The sequence below is a fragment of the Hemitrygon akajei genome, chromosome 5 (genome assembly GCF_048418815.1).
Source record: "Hemitrygon akajei chromosome 5, sHemAka1.3, whole genome shotgun sequence".
Taxonomy (NCBI): domain Eukaryota; kingdom Metazoa; phylum Chordata; class Chondrichthyes; order Myliobatiformes; family Dasyatidae; genus Hemitrygon; species Hemitrygon akajei.
The window spans coordinates 138,946,887-138,966,478 of record NC_133128.1 but is presented as its reverse complement, the minus strand read 5'-3'; the positions used below and the strand labels follow the sequence as shown (position 1 = coordinate 138,966,478).

Genomic DNA, 19,592 nt, shown 5'->3' with positions numbered 1-19,592 from the left:
TTTCTCAGAGAGACTGTGTGTATTAAAAGTGCTTAAAATCAATCCATTTCTCCAGTCAACCAAAGTTTCACAGAGGATTTCACATCATGAGCAGAGTCTTGCTTACAAAAATACTTGACACAAGAGGCATTCACCCACCTACCCGAGTCAGGCTTCATTTGACAACCCAACCATTTTTAAAAAGGTTGATCCAGGTTAGAGAAATAAGTACACCAGTAAAGGAGGGCGGCCTGTGGTGCTGGAGACTACCAGCCTCAGGCTGCAATATTTTTTCTACTTTACAAAAATGGGAATTGAGGCACAAATCAAAAGGGACCATTTGTAACCAATGTGAAGACATTAAAGGAGAATTGATTAGTTTGGTATATTCTAAAATTCCACGTAATAACTAGTGTTCCTCTTTCACCCTTGTCATTGGACTGAACTGAACACCATGTCTGGAAGCTACACCTGGGCTAGAATCTGAAATATCAGTTCCGAGCCAGGTGGTAGGAGTTCCGAGCCAGGTGGTAGGAGTTCCGAGCCAGTTTAGTTTCACAGCGAATTCCAAGTAATGATTAGAATTCCACTCAAATTACAGCTTTAAGCTTCAACCCAGGTCTGGTCCATTGTTTGGTAGAATTACTCCAAAGGTCTCTTGTAGTAAACTGACCCAAGGCTCTTCCTGGGAATGGGAGAGGGTTCTTCAGCTCTGTGCATTGAAAACAGTGCTGAGAGACAAATGCAGCTGGGAATGTTTCAGGGAAAGGTGGAACTTGGTGAGACTGTCATCAGTTGCCGTTGGTGTTGGGGTTGCCCCCGAATTCAATTTGTATGAGATTGTAAACAAAACAGCTTTATTAAAGCTTTTCTGCTTGGTGGAGTGTAACTCGATGGAGAGCTGGGCCAGTGGCCCTTGGGAGTCCTGCTCCCTTATCCCCTCCAAATCCGACTTGACCAACCTGTTAGTGCTGCTGAGAGAGTCAGCACTGTGTGCAAAACATGAAATAGATATACATAAATAAATCAAGACCACACAGCGCAAACTCCTTGTCCATCCAAATGGTTCACTGGCATCCATTAAAGGCCGGAGTCAGTCAGCTCTCCTGATGCAGTCAGAAGGGAAGTAATCTAAATAAAAATTAGTAAAGAAAACCACTTAACATGCCTTCATCAGTAATGCTTCCACACTGGCATTCACAGAACAACTTAACTTGGGTTTGTCCTTTTCTGATCATTCCTGAGTTTGGGATTAAGCAGATCATCCGGCAACAAAAAAAAAATCTTCATAAGTAAGCAGGATTGTCCCTTCTGATGTGTAAGCTAGTTCGCTGAGGTAAATTTGTTCCAATTCAAAGATCCCTGGAAAGAGGGGTCCTCTTATTTGGGAGTTTCCATGATCTGTGAAGCTCCGACCACATTACTTCTTGGGTCAATAGATTTTCAGTCTGAGCACCTTGGAAATGCGTTCCTTGGCACTGGAGTAGATGAGGTACGAGCCTTCCTCCGTGTTGAACTGCTCCCAGTCTGTACAGCCATACGTCGGCAAGTGATGGACCGGGACAAAGTTTTCGTAGCCCTGCCACCTGCAAGAAAATGTAATCTCTGAAGCAACGTCCAGTTTTATTTTGGAATGTGACTTTAACTTCAAGTTCAAGTTTATTGTCATTCAACCGTATACCGGCAGATGAAACAACGTTCCACCAGACCAAAGTGCACAACACAGTACACGTTGATGTCGCAGTGTTGGCCGAGCTTGGCAATTAGCTTGTAGGCGTCTCATTACCAGATGAGGTGACATCCTCAATGAACATCTGCAGCTAATTGCCATGCTCGGAGAAAACCACAACATCAAACACCTCAACCCGGGCCACCATCCTAAACAATACATATTACTCACACACAACACACAAGTAATGTTACCACCACAAATAGATTAATAAATAATGTGTATTTCTGCTGTTGTGTAGCCAAGTAAGGCCCCAGTGCACAGCATGGAAGCCTTAGCAATCAAAATCTGACATCGAGCCACATAAGGAAATACTAGAAGCAACCAAAGAGCTGGGTTTAAAGTGGTATCTTGTGGGATTGGGGTGCTGGATGGTGAAGAGAGACCAAGTGTCAGACAAATATGGGGAGAACATTCTAGAAGGGGCTTCGAGAGCTGAAGCACAGCTGCCAGTGACGAGGTGATCTGAAGTCACAGTTGGGCAATCGGAAAGTGTGGAGATAACAAACAGTTCGGGGCTGGATGGGAGGTGGGGGGAGAGAGAGCACACAACTCAGAGACCCGGGGAAAAAAAATCAAGGGACAGGAATTGTAAGCTCAATTTGCCATCAGGACGAGCGTCAGTGTAGTTCAGTGAGCAGAGAGGGTGTGAACAGGATTTGGCGGGTTACCGTCTCCTGACAGAGGTGCTCACCTGTATATAACACTGTTTAAAAAGAACTTGGAGCCGTCATACGAGTTTGCCACAACCAGGAAGCTGTCATCACCCACCGTGAAGAACTCCCAGTCAACAGCACTGGAACAAGAAGAGCAGAGGGATGAGAATAGGGTACAGACCTTACTCCCGCGTTCATCAGGCGCTACTCATTCCTGGCTCTTTCAAGATGCTTCATAGTCTACTTCCAATCGTATTTCAGTCTCTACCTGCTCCAGTTTCATTCATTCCCAGACCCATTCACAATCAGCCTCCATTCATACCAAGGCACCTTTGCAAAACCAGGACCCATTCACAATCAGCCTCCATTCATACCAAGGCACCTTTGCAAAACCAGGACCCATTCACAATCAGCCTCCATTCGTGCACAGGTGGCAAACCCAGATCCCATCTGCACCCAGGCTTCTGTCCCCTTGTCTGAAATAGTTAGATACACGGCGGGATTGACCGGGTGCAACAATTACGCAATAAGACAGAGGAGCAGAATTAGGCCATTTGGCCCTTCAAATGTGCTCTACCACTCGTTCGTGGTTGATTTATTTTCCTTCTCAACCCCTTTCTCCTGTCTTCTCTCCTTAACCTTTGGTGCCCTTACCAATCAAGAACGCTTTGAGTATACCCAGCGACTTGACCACACAGCCGTCTGTGGCAATGAACCCCACAGGTTCGCCACCCTCTGGCCAAAGGAGTTCCTGCTCATCTCTGCTCCATTGAGCCCACCCTCGCAGTCACGGGGGGAATGCAGACTGCCCACACACACCACCCAAGGTCAGGACTAACCGCTCTCCGGCGCAGTGCGGCAGCAGCCCTGTTATCTGTGTCACCACACCGAGGACCAGAGGGTCGAAGGTCAGTGAGGGGAGGGATGAGGTCACTCCTGGGGTGATGCTGTCTGGTCCTGTGTTTTATTTGTAGGGGTAGCTAGTCATGAAGGGTTAAAAGAAAATAGAAATAAGAGAACCCACTCAGTCAAACTCCCTCCTCTGGTCTGCATCTTGAAGGAAACCTCTCTACATCGGAAAATGCAGCAGCATTTACACCTGGCTGGGCTGGGCTGGGCTGGGGCTCGCCTCGGAACCATGAGGAAATAATTTCTCCCCACAACACCCTGGATGAGGGATGTACAGACAATTCTGTCTGATGTAATTTAGAAGTATGGGAGGTGGGGGAATCTCATTGGAACCTATGGAATACGCTATGGTCTGGTAAAGTTGACTGTTTATTTCCCTCCATAGGTGCTCCCAGACTTGCTGAGTTCTTCCAGTACTTTGTGTGGTGTGTTGGAGGGAAGTTCAAATGTCAGCCACCAGATGGTGCTGTTGCTCGCAAAGCTGAATGCTGCTTTGGAGGTTGGCTGGGTCCCTGAGGTCTGAGTTCGAGTGGGACATGAACAGATCGGCAAATATTGGTGTACTAAGATTCAATTTTAACTTTCTAAAGGGAGTTAAACTAGAAACAGAAAAAAAAACATGTTAGGATTGCATGGAAAGAGCCAAGAGTGGGGGACACTTTCAAGAATGTCAGCACAGGCATGATGGGCCAAGTAGTCTCTTGTTGTTTGGTGTGATTCTCTGTGGGCCTGATACTACCTGAAGATTATACTGATTTCCCAGCGTTGCTACTTTTTGTTTGGTTTGGATAGTCAGAGGAATTGTCTGTTTCATTGTCATAGTCATTGGAAATAACAGCCCAGACAAATCAGGGCAAGGAGGAAGCTGTTCACTCATAGAGCACACTTTCATTTTCAGCAGAATGAATTTGAAAACCTCTCTAGTTTAATTTTCCAACATCAGAAAAATTCAGCAGACTCTGGGTAATTCCATAAAGAATAATTATGATAACAATGTGGGCCCGTGCTATTACAGCTCTGGGCATTCTGGAGTTTGGAGTTCAATTCCGGCACTGTTTTGTAAGGAGTCTCTGAATATCCTCCCTGAGGAATTTGTGGGTTTCCTCCACGTGCTCCTGTTTCCTCCCACTGTCCAAAGACATACAGTACTGGCTAGGTTAATCGACCATTGTAAATTGCCCCCTAGGGCTAATCAGGGTTGAGGGGTTGCTGGGGTGGAAGGGTCTTCTCCATGGTGTAACAAACAAACAAAACAAATAAATAAATGTCTCTGTAACTGACACTTTATTCGGCACTCTGTTATTGTTTTACCCTGTTCTACCTCAATGCAGTGTTGGAATGAATTGATCTGAATGGATGATAGGCCAGACAAATTTCTCACGGCATCTCAGTGCATGTGATACTAATAGACCACTTCACCAATTTTAGTGGGAAGATTGTCAGGACACTGAGGTTGTAGTCCCTGGGATCTCCCTACCCATGCTTAGCTGATGAGCTGGTGTTCACACTGTTGTGTCCTATGAGAGAATGGGCAAAAAGTGGCAGATGGAATACAGTGTATGGTCACGCACTTTGGTAGAAGGAATAAAAGCATTGTCTATTTTCGAAATAAGCAGCACAGGTGCAAAGGGATTTGAGAATCATCCAGGATTCCCTATGTGCAGCATTTCCTAAGGGTTAATTTGCAGATTGGGTCAGTGGTGAGGAAGGCAAATGCAGTGTTAGCATTCATTTAATAAGGTCTAGAATATAAAATTAAGGATGCAATGCAGAGGGGTTATAACGTATTGGTCAGACCGTACAGAGTATTGAGAGAGTTTTGAACCCCTTATCTAAGAAAGGATGCACTGGCATTGAAGAGAGTCCAGCAGAGGTTTACAAAAATGATCCCAGGAATGAAGTGGTTAACATATGAGGTGCGTTTGATGGCTCTGAGTCTGTAGTTTAAAAGAACGAGGGGATCTGATTGAAACCTATTAACCACTGAAAGGCTGAGATAGAATGCACACAGAGAGGATGTTTCCCATAGTGTGGGAGTCCAGGATCAAAGGGCAGACTCACAATATAAGGGCATCCCTTTGGAACAGAGATGAGGAGTTTCTTTAGCCAGAGGGTGATGAATCTGTGGAATTCATTGCCATGGGTAATGGTGGAAGGCAAGTTATTGGATATATTTACAATCAGAATCAGGTTTATTATCACCGGCATGTGACATGAAATTTGTTAACTGCAGCAGCAGTTCAATGCAATACATAATCTCGCAGAGAAAAAATAATAAATAAAATTTGAAAAAATAATAAATAAACCAGTAAATCAGTTATGTATATTGAATAGATTTTTTTAAACGTGCAAAAACAGAAATACTGTATATTAAAAAAAGTGAGGTCGTGTCCAAGGATTCGATGTCCATTTAGGAATCGGATGGTGGAGGAGAAGAAGCTGTTCCTGAATCGCTGAGTGTGTGCCTTCAGGCAGAGGTTGATAGGTTCTTGATTAGTAGGGCATCAAAGGTTAATGGGGAGAAAGCTGGAGAATGGGGTTGAGAGGGGTAATAAATCAGCATTAAAAGGCAATCCTGAGAACATTCTCCTGGCTGAACCCCCAACGCTGACAAAGAGGTGCCACCTTTTGGAGGTGCCTGCCTTAGGAACAGAGCGGTGAACTTTGATACCTGGGATGTGAAGATTGCCTAATGCCCAAGCACGTTACTCCTTCACTCTCAAGTTTTGAAGAATGAAGGAGGTTTTCAATTTAAAAAAAAAGAAAAAACAATGTTCCCCTTGCACCATCACAATGTAATTACTGTATCTGTAAGGATGACATGCAAAATAAAGTTTTTCACTAGCCTTGGTATGTATGACAGTAACCAATTAATTACTGATTACATAGCATAAATGGAGCCAGGAGAGACACTCTCAGAGAGCAGAGGACTACAGGGTTTGGTAAGGAAGGTACTCTGAGATGCCTCAACTGGTGGGGGAATCTAGACTTGGGGACTGTGGTCTCAAGCAGAGGGAACATAACATTGAGGAGGGGACCTTTCTTCAGAGTGGTGGTCAAATCAGAGACTATTCATCGTCATGGAGAGGGATAAAGCACATCAAACAGTCCATCAAGCACGTACCCACTTACACCAGTCCAACATTAATCCCATGTTTTATTATTCCCATCAATTCCCTCCGGAGGAAACTGTCCCGGTCACAGGAAGAATATGTAAACTCCACACACAGATAGAGCCGGAGGTTGGGATTGAACCGGGGTCTCTGGAGGTCTACCCACTGCATCACTCTACTGCTAAAGTAGACCAATGCTGAGATAGTATAGGGAAGTTCAGTGTTCGAGGGATCAGGCTGGGGCAGTAGCTGGAACGTACTCAGTGGTGAAGCAGGCTTGGCATCTCTGCCTAAAGACCATCAGTAGGGACAGCAGCAGGCCACTCAGCCCATCAAGCCAGCTCCACTATTAGTTAGGATCACAGCTGGTCTGCCTTACCTCATGCCAATGGGATGTTACAGATCTCCATCTTCTGGCTTGTATAAATGTGAAAGAACTCTCAATAGTGTTTCCCTTGATCGAGATATCTCCGTTAATCAGCTGGTCCCAATCTCAGCCTGTTTTACAATATCATTCCGTACACAAACCACCACCTAATCACTGTAGGCAGAGAAGATAAAAGAGTGCCTCACCACGGCAATGCACATACCTGTAGGTCAGGATGTCCTGAAATTTGACAAACATCTGTGCGGTGATGTTCAGTTCATAGATGGTGGAGTTGATGTTGAAGGAGTTGACTCCGTTCGCTGAGCCGGTCTGATAGCTCTGACTGTTGGCGACAGCAAGAAAGACTCTTCCTTCAACACGGAACATCTCCCAGTCCGTAGCACCGTATGTCTGAGGAACAGAGAAAGCAAGCCTAACTTTTCCTACAGTTCTAAAAACAAACTTGACAACTGTGTGCGATTGTGAAATGTGGACAGATTAAAAAACGTAGGTGTGAGCTGGGTAACTGAAAGTTACTCAATGACATAAATAAGGTAAACATCCCTCTCCCCGTCACTCCATCACTGTCCCTCATGGTGTGCTGTATTTACAGGCGAACTCCCTCTCCCCGTCACTCCATCACTGTCCCTCACGGTGTGCTGTATTTACAGGCGGATGTCCCTCTCCCCATCACTCCATCACTGTCCCTCACGATGTGCTGTATTTACAGGCGAACGTCCCTCTCCCCGTCACTCCAGCACTGTCCCTCACGGTGTGCTGTATTTACAGGCGAACATCCCTCTCCCCGTCACTCCAGCACTGTCCCTCACGGTGTGCTGTATTTACAGGCGAACTCCCTCTCCCCGTCATTCCAGCACTGTCCCTCACGGTGTGCTGTATTTACAGGCGAACAGCCCTCTCCCCATCACTCCAGCACTGTCCCTCACGGTGTGCTGTATTTACAGGCGAACGTCCCTCTCCCCGTCACTCCAGCACTGTCCCTCACGGTGTGCTGTATTTACAGGCGAACAGCCCTCTCCCCGTCACTCCAGCACTGTCCCTCACGGTGTGCTGTATTTACAGGCGAACATCCCTCTCCCCGTCACTCCAGCACTGTCCCTCACGGTGTGCTGTATTTACTGCTGAGCAAAGCTTCTTCCACTAGTATACCCTCACCTACAATCTCCATCATCCAGAATGTGGACAACAGGAATTCCATCCCTTGTAGATTCCTCTGCATGTCGCCCATCGCCCCTCTTTCATCATAAGAAGCTCTGTGCAGGAATTAAGCAGGAAATCTAGGCTGGCACTCGAACATAGATCTGACCGAATGCATCAGCTTCAGAGATACTTTGTGTGCTTTGGAGCAACTCCCTTCTCAAGTAGACACGACTCTGTTCCAGCTCCATTTTGAAGAGGACCAGGGAGCTGTTCTGATATTCCAGCCAGTATCTAGTACCCAGATTCTAATAGTTTAAAAATATTCATTATCTACTGCAGTTTGCCATGTTAAAAAAATTATTTTTAAAAATTGATTTGCACCAGTTATTAATCATGTCTTGTGTTGTTGATTGGGAGCTGACTTCTCGAAGACTGTGTGGAAAGGTTCTCCGACACTGCTTCTAGGTAGGGAATTGTAGGGTGGTCTGCTTTTGGTGATGAAGGAATGGAAATATTATTCTGAGTCGGGATGGTTGTGACTTGGTGAGGAATTTGAAAGAGACGGTGTTCACTTATGCCTTAGCTGGAAAGTTGCCAGGAGGTCTGAAGGAGCTGTCACAGGGGCTCGAGAGATTACAATGTACTTTATAGACGGGACACGCGACAGCCATGGGGATAATGGGTGGAGGGGAAGCCAAGATAATGGCAGCTTTGTCCTGGATGGTTGAGTCAATCATTACGGCTTTTGTATTTAACTGTACCACATTTGATTTCTAGCCTTCTCTGCCTTGCCCATTCAGTACTTGTCCAGATGTTGTGAGATTACCTGCTTCCACCAGCTCAGGTGGTGTGTTCCTGATTCCAGCCACTTTCTGTCTGGAACTAAATGTTTGTGACAGCCCAGAAAGTAAACCTACTGCACTTCTCTACAACAGCCCAGCTCTCTAAATCCCAGCATTGAAGCCAGAAGCATGAACTCAACACACACGAGCCGCGGACAAGAGAAAAGCGGAGACAGAGAGCAGGAGAATATTAGTCAGTTGCTACAGGAGCACCAATCCAGGCAGACGTGTGTTTGCACTCAAAACCTCAGGACATCCGAATACCTCCAGATCAATAGCGGTCACTGACGCAATGTAGAAAACTACACATAACACGCTCGCACAGACACCAATGTGATAGTGACCATGTCATAAAATGATACCAGCAATGAAAGGGTCAACCTATGAGGAGTGTTTGAAGGCTCTGGACCTGTACTTGCCAGAGGTTAGAAGAAAGAGGGGATTCTGATTGAAACCTATTGAAAGGCCTAGAAAAAGTGGACCCGGAGAGGATGCTTCCTATAGTGAGGGAGTCTAGGACCAGAGGGCACAGCCTCAGAATACAAGGGCGTCCCTTTAGAACAGAGATGAGAAGGAATTTCTTTAGCCAGAGGGTGGTGAATCTGTGGAATTTATTGCCCCAGGCAGCTATGAAGGTCAAGTCATTGGGTATATTTAAGGAGGAGTTTGATAGCCTCTGATTGGTCCAGGGCATCAAAGGTTACAAGGAGGAGGCACAAGAATGGGGTTGAGAGGGATAATAAAATCAGCAATGAAGGGATGGCAGAGCAGACTTGATAGGCCAAATGGCTTATTTCTGCTCTTACATCTCATGGTCTAGAACACAGAACAGTGCAGGTCCTTTGACCCACAATTTTGTGCCAACCCATTTACCTACTCTAAGAGCAACCAAACCCTTCTCTCCCCCCCCCACATAGCCCCTATTTTCTATCATCCATGTGCCTATCTAAGAGTTTTCTACATGCCCCTAATGGATCTGCTTCTATCATCAACCCTGGCAGGGCATTCCACACACCACACTGTGTAAAAAACCCTCCGACATCCCCTTTTCCCTTTCCTCCAATCGCCTTAAAATGATGCCCCTCCCTTTGTATCAGCCACTTCCGCCCCACGAAGAGCTCCTCAATTCTCTTCAGAATAGAGTCACGGGGTCCCATGTTCCCAGGGCAGACAGGCCTTATTTTAGCATCACCTCCAGAAGGCGACTGTGTTTCAATCCAGATTTTGTGCTTAGGATTTATAGTTTATTTATTTAAAGTAACAGGCCCTTCTGGGCCAATGAACCCACACCACCCAATTACACCCATGTGACCGACTGACCTACTTTTGGAGGAAGCTGGAACACCCAGGGGAAATCCACGTGGTCACAGGGAGAAAGTACCAACTGCAGTGGGAGCTATACCCAATTCGCTGGTGCTGTAAGAGCGTCATGGACACCGCTACACAACCTTGCCCCTCCGTGATTTCCTTTGACTAAGCGGTCGGTAGATCACCCGCTGGGCCACAGTTAACACTACTGTGCCGCTACACTTTGGGTAAAGCTGAGCATCATCCTGACCTGAAATCCGAGCTAATTGCTGCCTAATTGTGAGGACTTCTTACTTATTCAGCATAGTATTACCGAGCAGAGCCCCTGTTTACTCGTGGCAAATGGTTGCCCGCAACATGGTGATGTTACACCTGTTCAGGAGCGTGGATTACTCAGAGGTCTCCCATGATCCATCTGAGATGAGAAGCTTGTCTATCTACCTTCAGATGACTGTGTACCTACCTCACCACCAGGAAGGGCTGGGACTTCCCACAGTGCCCTAACTGGCATTTGATTCTCACCCACACCACTGAAGCCAAGTCTTTGAGGCCTCCTCCAGAGGCTGTTGTCCTTGCTGAGGTCATAAGACAGGTGGCCCCATTTTGCACTGTAAATACCTTCATGGGACTTTCTTCAAAGTAAATTTATTATCAAAGAACATGTACTGTATGTAACCTATATATCCTGAGAGTCATTTTCCTGCACCCATTTACCGGAAAATAGAGAATTAATTGTATAGAGTAAATAATGACTGACAAACAGACAATATGCAAAAGATCACAAATCATGCAATTTTTAAAATAAACAAATAATTAACACGTGAAAGTCTGCAGATGCGGGAAATCCAAAGCAACACAGACAAAATGCTGGAGGAACTCGGCCGGTCAGGCAGCATCTACGGAAATGAATAGGTAGTCAGTGTTTTGGACCTAAAGAAAGACCTTGGCCCGAAATGTTGGCTATCTATTCATTTCCACAGATCTGTTTGATCTGCTGAGTTCCTCCAGCATTCTGTGTATGTTGTAGTCGATAAATAATACAGAGAATGAGTTGTAGAGTCCTTGAAAGAGCGTCGATAGGTTGTGCAACCAGTCCAGCATTGTGGTAAGTGAAGGTTTCCGTGCTGGTTCAGGAGCCTGATGGCTGTGAAATAATGACTGTAATCCTTTGATATGCTCCCAAGTAATCGATGAAGGTAAGGCTCCGGTCAGCAAGATCTAATTGACTGATTGCCAGCTGAATGGTCTTCTCCAGTTCTGATGACACAATGCAGGACAGGCCCTCTGGCTCAACTTGCCCATGCTGACCAACGTGCCTTCACCTGCATTTGCCCAGCCTCTTTCTAAAGCTTTCCAATCCACGTAACTACACAAACATCATTCATACATTGTAACTACCTGTTTCTATCACTTCCTCTGGAAAATTTATCCATATACCCACTCGTTCCTGTGAAAAAGTTTACCTCAGTTCCTTTTTAAGTCTTTCCCCTCTCATCTTAAACTTACTTCCTTTAGCATTAGACTCTCTTTTCCAGTGTGACTATCTAGCCCCGTCTACACCCTACATGATTTTATCAGCCAGCTTCCCTGCAGAGAAAATGCTCAGCCTACCCAGTCTTCCAATCCAGGCATAATCCTTATGGACCTTCCCTGCACCCTCTCCAGCTTAATCACATCGTTCCGAAAGCACAGTGACCACAACTGCATACGTCTGCTAAACAAGGATCAAGGATCACTTTAACCATCATATACATTTATATGAATTAGGAATTTGCTGTAGTCTATTGGCGTGGACATGAAACATAGAAACATCATTCAACATTTAAGTACAGTATGGAATAAAATGTACATAAATACTTACAGTAAACCTATACCAGCAGGTACTTACAATGTAAACAACATTATGACAAGTGTTTACAGTGCAGTGAGAGGGGTATTAGGTAGAGGGGACTGGGGGGGGGGGGAATAACTAGAATGGTTGATCAGATTACTGCCCGGGGGAAGAAATTTTTAAGATGGTTATGATGTTTTTGTTTTAGTAGTCCTATAGCACTTTCCAGAAGGGATTTTTTTTTTTTTTTGAAAGTGGTAGTTTGTAGGATAGGTGGTGTCCACAATGATTTTTACTGCCCGTTTGTTCGTCATGCAGTGATAGTAAACTTCCACAGGAACATGGAATACGACCATCTTTTCTCACTCTGAATTTTTATGTCTATCTAAAGGAGGAGGGGAGCCGAGCACTTACCGGGATTGATTGGAAAAGTCGGAACACTCCACCCAGTTGGATGTAAATCCGAGAGTAGATCCGGGTTGAGGTTCCATTGAAAGTGTTTGCCACGACGAGGAAGGAATATGGTCCGACGGTGAAGAATTCCCAGTCATAGGCTCCGGATGTGGGAATAGTCTGGTTTCTTTCAAACAATCGTGATTCAGGGTTCCATTTGTAGATAATACTGTTGATGTTGTGATTGTCTCCTTAAAGGGAAAAAGCAGATGCCATCAGGTTCAGGAAAAGGATCCAGCATTTATCACCTCAGTGAAGGAGCTCCTGTCTACGCAAATGCAAAATGTAGCTTTTACTGTAGAATTTATGAAAAGCTACAAGGACTAACAAACAAGCAATGTGCAAAAGAAGACAAATCATGCAAATTGTAAAAAAATATGTTACTGAGAACATGTTGCAGAGTCTTTGAAAGTGAGTCTATAGCTGTGGAGTCAGTTCAGTGTTGAGGTGTGTGAAGTTATCCATACTGGCTCAGGAGCCTGATGGTTGTCGGGCAAACCAGACCCTATCAAGCCAAGCCAGATCCTAGATAGTTCCTGCATGTGGACAAGCTGCAGCTGATGCATAAAAGGCTTGAATTTTGATCATATCTTTCTCAGCCTTGCAATATCCCAAAACACCACAGCCACAGAAGCGTGGTCACAGTTCCTTGGTAGGAGATGCTGCAGACAATTAGTTTGTATCAGGTTTTGGCCGGCATCCTTGAGGTAACCGAGCTGATCCATTAACCTGGTCATCTCTGGGCTTTGGTGCAGCTGGTCTGGCAGATTCTCTGGACTACTGGAGTAGTACTTCAACGCTCTGTTAATTCACGTTTATTTGGAGATTAAACAGTAGAATGGTAAATATTCCAGTAAAAATAGTAAGTTTAATGAGTGCAGGAAACATGGCCTCAGTAGGTTTCAACGAATTGTGGGGGGCAGAACCAGGTGAGAGGGGGGTACATGTGATAACTGAGGCACTGGAAAGTAAAGGGAGGTTGGGAACTGGTAAGTCGGAATTGAGTGTGGCAAACATCACTTTGTGAACCCCTGTGAGCCAGCGACTCAGGTTCTATTTCCTCCACTGTCTGTAAGGAGTTTGCACGCTCTCACCATTGCTGTGTGGATTTCCTCCGGGTGCTCTGGTTTCCTCCCACATTCTTAAGACTTATGGGTTAGGGTTAGTTTTATTTCTTTTAGAACAATGACTTCCCCCCACCACTATGTATGATCTGATGTCTGTGCATGCGCATTGTTCTCTCTCTCATTGTGATGTGAGTACACTAGTTAAAGCAATCTGCTTGCTTTTATTTAACATATATGTTGTTGTGCACAGACACAACATTATTAAGTTACAGGCATGCTATGTTGGTGCAGGAATCATGGTGCCACTTGCGAGCTGTTCCCAGCACATCATCTGACTTTGTTGGTCATTGACACAAACGACGTATTTCACTGTATGTTTTGATGTACCTGTGCCAAATTAAGCTAATCTTTCTTCCTTTCTTTCAAGTGATGGACCATCACAATTTCTGAAAAGTCGGTACAGAGTTTTATTATAATTTCATTTGCGTTCACATACTGAATCAGGGATAAATATTGTTCAGGAGACCAGGCAGAATTCTCCTGTATTTCATTAGACAATGACAGGACTAGTTACCTCTCCCCCTGAAAGGCTGGCAATCTAACTTTGATATTTTTTTCATAGAACAACAAATCTGAGTATCAGTCTAGATTTTACACTTGGGCTTCTACAGAGAATTTGTACCTGGATTCAGCTAGCTAGTGAAGCTGGCAAAGCTGCTGTCTGGCAGTGCCAGAGACCTGGGTTCAGTCATTACTGGCCTGTATGTTACAGTAGTTCTATAGATTACTGACACCGAAAGATCTCAATTCTACTTCTGACTTGTAGCCGAGTTATGATTCCCATGGTGCACAAAGGAATGGACTTCTTTCCTCCTGAAATGTTAACACATATTTTTGAATTTCTACATAACTGTCACACCAGGGATTTATTTCATGCTGTCCCAGGTGGCTTGGGCCCAGAGGTGAAGTTCGATGCCTTGAATCCTAACATCTCTGGACTTTTTATTCCAAAGTTTAAGAGAGAGCTTACTAATATCAATAGCACAAGTCATAAAAGAAAGGGAGCAAGAATAGGCCACTCAACCCCTCTGACCTGCCCCACCATTTAATAGGGTATGGCAGATCTATGCTGGTCTCAACTCTTGTGCCATTCCCCATAACCCTCCGTTCTTTGATCTTTTAAATATCTCCAGTTCTCTGCCTAAATACGTTGAATGATCTTGGAAGCAGAGAACTACAGAGGTCCCTACTCTCTGAGAGAAGTTTCTACACAGCTCAGTTTTACTGATAGGCTCTCTGTCAACTTGCTTCTGATTCTTCCACTGATGGGAACATCTCAACACCTGCCTCCGGAAGAACCCATATGTTTGAATAGGTTACCTGCCATTCTTCTGGAATACAAATGCAAACTCTCTAACTGATCTTGATAGGACAACCTCTCAGCTCAGGGATTAGCCCAGTGAAATTCCTTTAGACTGCCTCCAATACTACTCCATCTTTTTTTTTTTAGGTAAGGCAACCAAAATTGTAAAAAAATTCCAGAAGTTTATTCACCAACTCCCGGTCCAATTGTAACAAAACCATCCACTTCAAGGTTCGACGTATTGCACATTCAGAGATGCTCTTCTGCACACCGCTGTTGTAACCTGTGGTTACTTGAGTTGCTGGTTGCTGTCGCCTTCCTGTCAGCTTGAACCAGTCTGGCCATTTTCCCCTGACCTCTCTGATAAACAAAGCTTTTTCATCCACAGAACTGCCACTCACTGGATGTTTTTTTTGTTTTGCACACCGTTCCCTGTAAGCTTTAGAGACCATTGTGCATGAAAATCCCAGGAGATCAGCAGTTTCTGTGATAATCAAGCCACCCTGTCTGGCACCAACAGTCATTTCATGGTAAAAATCATTTAGGTCACATTTCTTTCCCATTCTGATGATTGGTCTGAACAATTGCTTAAACTCTTCAACATACTCAAGATGCTGGAGGAACTCAGCAGGTCAGGCAGCATCTGTGGAAATTAAACAGTCAATGTTTCAGGCTGAGATCCTTCTTCAGGATTACAATGGAAGGGGGAAGGAACCAGAATAAAACGGTGGGGTGAGGGGAAGCAGGATAGGTAGATAGGTGAAGCCAGGTGGGTAGGAAAGGTAAAGGCTGGAGAGGTCCCCTCCTCCTTCCCTTTCTCCTGTGAGCCACCTCCCTCTCATCAGATTCCATCCTCTCCAGCCCTTTACCTTTCCTACCAACCTGGCTTCAAATTTGCCCTCAGATCTCAATAAGAGTAATGTGATGATGAACAGATCATCATCAATTCATGTTGGGGATCCGGGAATCAAGGAGGATCAACTATATTAATATAAAGAGTAAAGAAGTATAGAAGAATAAAGTTAGAAGTATGTATATGAAATACAAATGTGCATAAATATCAGCATGAATTTACAATGTAAACAGCATTGTAGAGGGTGATTTAGAGTATTTACAGTGCAGAGCAGTGATTGAGGTACAATGGAGGGGCATGTGGGGGGGGGAGCTAACTAGAATAATTGAGGGACTAACTAGAATGGTTGATCAGATTAACTGCTTGGGGAAAGAAACTTAAGATGGCATGAAGTTTCATTTTGTTTTAATAGCCATATATAACTTTCCAGAAGGGAGCTTTTGGAAAAAAAAGCCAGCTTGCAGGGCAGGTAGCATCGGCAATGATTTTTCTTACCCATTTGTTTGTTCTGTACACATACATCTAGTAGTAGCAAGCCCAGCATCTACTGCCCACCTAATTGCCCTGGAGAAGCTGGTGGTGACACAAGAGATTCTGTAGATGCTGGAAATCTTGAGCAACAAATACACACAAAGTGCTGTAAGAACTCAGCAGGTCAGGCTGCATCTATGAAAGGAAATAAACAGTTGATGTTTTGGATTGAGACCCTCCATCAGGACTGGAAATGAAGGGGGCAGAATCCGGAACAGAAACGTGGAGGAAGGGGGCGGAATACAAGCTGGCAGGTGATAGGTGAAACCAGGAGGCGGAAGGTGGGTGGATGAAAAGCAATGATGTGAGAAGCTGGGAGGTGAAAGATGGAAGAGGTAAAGGGATGAAGAAGGAATCTGATAGGTGTGGAAATATACTTGTAGTAACAAAATATCATTTTTGTCTGTAACAAAATGGAATCTGTATTGTACCCGAGTGCTTTGCTAATAATGTTCATGCAACATTATGCCAATGGAAAAGTGCTTTACAAACTGGAGACCAGCAAATGTGTTAATGGAAGAATGCCAATTACACTAATTAAGCAATAGGACAGAAGGCACCCTTGCCTTGAACTAAGGTGTGGGTAGCTGCTCTGGTGTATAAAGGAGTGACTATGCTGGCTGATATTTGGAGGTTGTCACCAGTGCTTGTGTGGTGATGGTTTCTGCTTGTTCCAAGTAAGCAAGAGATAATCTGGCACATTCAGGATCTTAGTGATGCCAGGTGAGCTGGTTTTCTAGACTACTGCATGCTATTAATACCCCAACATACTTTTTTTTTAAAGATGTTGCACAGTGGAATATTAAATCTTGCTGGGTACCCAGTAAGTTTCAAGGGAGGACAGGGATGGGCGCCCTGGTGAGTCAGGAGAGCAGGCAGCGTACATAATCTGATCAGGCAGGTGCAAAAACTATCAGGAATTCTGAATGGTGGATCACTGGTAATTGGAGTTTTATTACAAAAAGGAAAAGGAAAATTGCTTCCTTTTCCTGCATTTTGCATTCCAGAACAACTTGGGGCATTTATTATCCAAAGGCCCCTATAATTATGTTATGCATCAACAATTTTGGTTCTTCTATCTTCAGCCAACACTCTTGTGTTCTGCTTTTGGACATCCATATCACTGCTTCGGAACACCTTACAACATTAAGGACACTACATAAATTCAAGTTGTTGTCATCGACAGTACATAAATGCTTAAGGTAGTGAGCATTGCTCCCCCGATTGATTAAAGATTAAAGAGTAGCTTTTAATAGCTATAAAACCCTTCTGCTACCTTCTCATTCTTCAAGTGCAATTTGGTAGAAATGCAAAAAATGTTGGATGTAACCACAAGAGTTTCCTTTGAAGACAATGTTGTATACAGCTGCTTTCTCCCAATTTTATTCTACCAATCAATACCACTTTCACCTGTTTATGAATTTAAATCCCATTCCTATTCCATCATACACAAGTACGATGTTGTGGGAATAACTGAGACATGGCTTCAAGCGGACAGGGCCTGGGAAATAAATATTCAAGGATATACATCTCATCGATAGGACAGACTGACTGGTAGAGGGGGTGGGGTGGCTCTGTCGGTGAGGAATGATATTCAGTCCCTTGCGAGGGGGGGGGGGACATAGAATCTGGGGATGTAGAGTCAGTATGGATAGAACTGAGAAATTCTAAGGGTAGAAAGACCCTAATGGGAGTTATCTACAGGCCCCCAAACAGCAGTCTGGATGTAGGGTGTAAGTTGAATGAAGAGTTAAAATTGGCATGTCGCAAAGGTAGTGATACAGTTGTCATGGGGGATTTCAACATGCAGGTAGACTGGGAGAATCAGAATGGTACTGGACCCCAAGAAAGGGAGTTTGTGGAGTGCCTCTGAGATGGATTCTTAGAACAGCTTGTACTGGAGCCTACCAGGGAGAAGGCAATTCTAGATTTAGTGTTGTGCAATGAACCAGATTTGATCAGGGACCTCGAGGTAAAGGAACCATTAAGAGGTAGTGACCATAATATGATATGTTTTAACTTACAATTTGAGAAGGAGAAGGGAAAATCGGATGTGTCAGTATTACAGTTGAACAAAGGGAACTATGGAGCTATGAGGGAGGAGCTGGCCAAAGTTCAATGGAACAATACCCTAGCAGGGAAGACAGTGGAACAAAAATGGCAGGTATTTCTGGGAATAATGCAGAAGGTGCAGGATCGGTTCATTCCAAAAAGGAAGAAAGATCCTAAGGGGAGTAAGGGGTGGCCATGGCTGACGAGGGAAGTAAAGGGCAGTATAAAAATAAAAGAGAAGTATAACATAGCAAAGATGAGCGGGAAACCGGAGGACTGGGAAGCTTTTAAAGAGCAACAGAAGATAACAAAAAAGGCAATACGCCAAGAAAAAATGAGGGTACCAAGGTAAACTAGCCAAGAATATAAAGGAGGATAGTAAAAGCTTCTTTAGGTATGTGAATAGCAAAAAAAAAGTTAAGACCAAAATTGGGCCATTGAAGACAGAAACGGGTGAATTTATTATGGGGAACAAGGAAATGGCAGATGAGTTGAACAGTTACTTTGGATCTGTCTTCACTAGGGAAGACACAAACAATCTCCCAGATGTAATAGTGGCCAAAGGAACTAGGGTAAAGGATGAACTGAAGGAAATTTATATTAGGCAAGAAATGGTGTTGGATAGACTGTTGAGTCTGAAGGCTGATAAGTCCCCGGGACCTGATGGTCTGCATCCCAGGGTACTTAAAGAGGTGGCTCTAGAACTCGTGGATGCATTGGTAATCATTTTCCAATGTTCTATAGATTCAGGAACAGTTCCTGCTGATTGGAGGGTGGCTAATGTTGTCCCACTTTTCAAGAAAGGAGGGAGAGAGAAAACAGGGAATTATAGACCGGTTAGCCTGACGTCAGTGGTGGGAAAGATGCCGGAGTCAATTATAAAAGAGGGAATTATGACACATTTGGATAGCAGTAGAAGGATCAGTCCAAGTCAGCATGGATTTATGAAGGGAAAATCATGCTTGACTAATCTTCTGGAGTTTTTTGAGGATGTAACTATGAAAATGGACAATGGAGAGCCAGTGGATATAGTGTACCTGGACTTCCAGAAAGCTTTTGATAAAGTCCCACATAGGAGATTAGTGGGCAAAATTAGGGCACATGGTATTGGGGGCAGACAACTGACATGGATTGAAAATTGGCTGGCTGACAGGAAACAAAGAGTAGTGATTAATGGGTCCCTTTCGGAATGGCAGGCTGTGACCAGTGGGGTACCGCAAGGTTTGGTGCTGGGACTGCAGCTGTTTACAATATACATTAATGATTTAGATGAAGGGATTAAAAGTAACATTAGCAAATTTGCTGATGACACAAAGCTGGGTGACAGTGTGAAATGTCAGGAGGATGTTATGAGAATACAGGGTGACTTGGACAGGTT

General features: G+C 44.3%; 1 protein-coding gene across 1 annotated transcript in view; it reads right to left on the bottom strand.

Moving 5' to 3' along the window:
• Positions 1-1,295: 1,295 nt before the first annotated feature.
• Positions 1,296-19,592, bottom strand: part of LOC140727244 (thrombospondin-type laminin G domain and EAR repeat-containing protein-like) — an 87,267-nt gene continuing 68,970 nt past the window's right edge. The window contains exons 7-10 of the mRNA XM_073044508.1: positions 12,310-12,539; positions 6,977-7,164; positions 2,403-2,504; positions 1,296-1,565 (exon numbers count right to left, since the gene is read on the bottom strand). Of these exons, the coding sequence (XP_072900609.1) occupies positions 1,412-1,565; positions 2,403-2,504; positions 6,977-7,164; positions 12,310-12,539 (674 nt within the window). The 3' untranslated portion in view covers positions 1,296-1,411. The remainder of the gene's footprint in view (positions 1,566-2,402; positions 2,505-6,976; positions 7,165-12,309; positions 12,540-19,592) is intronic.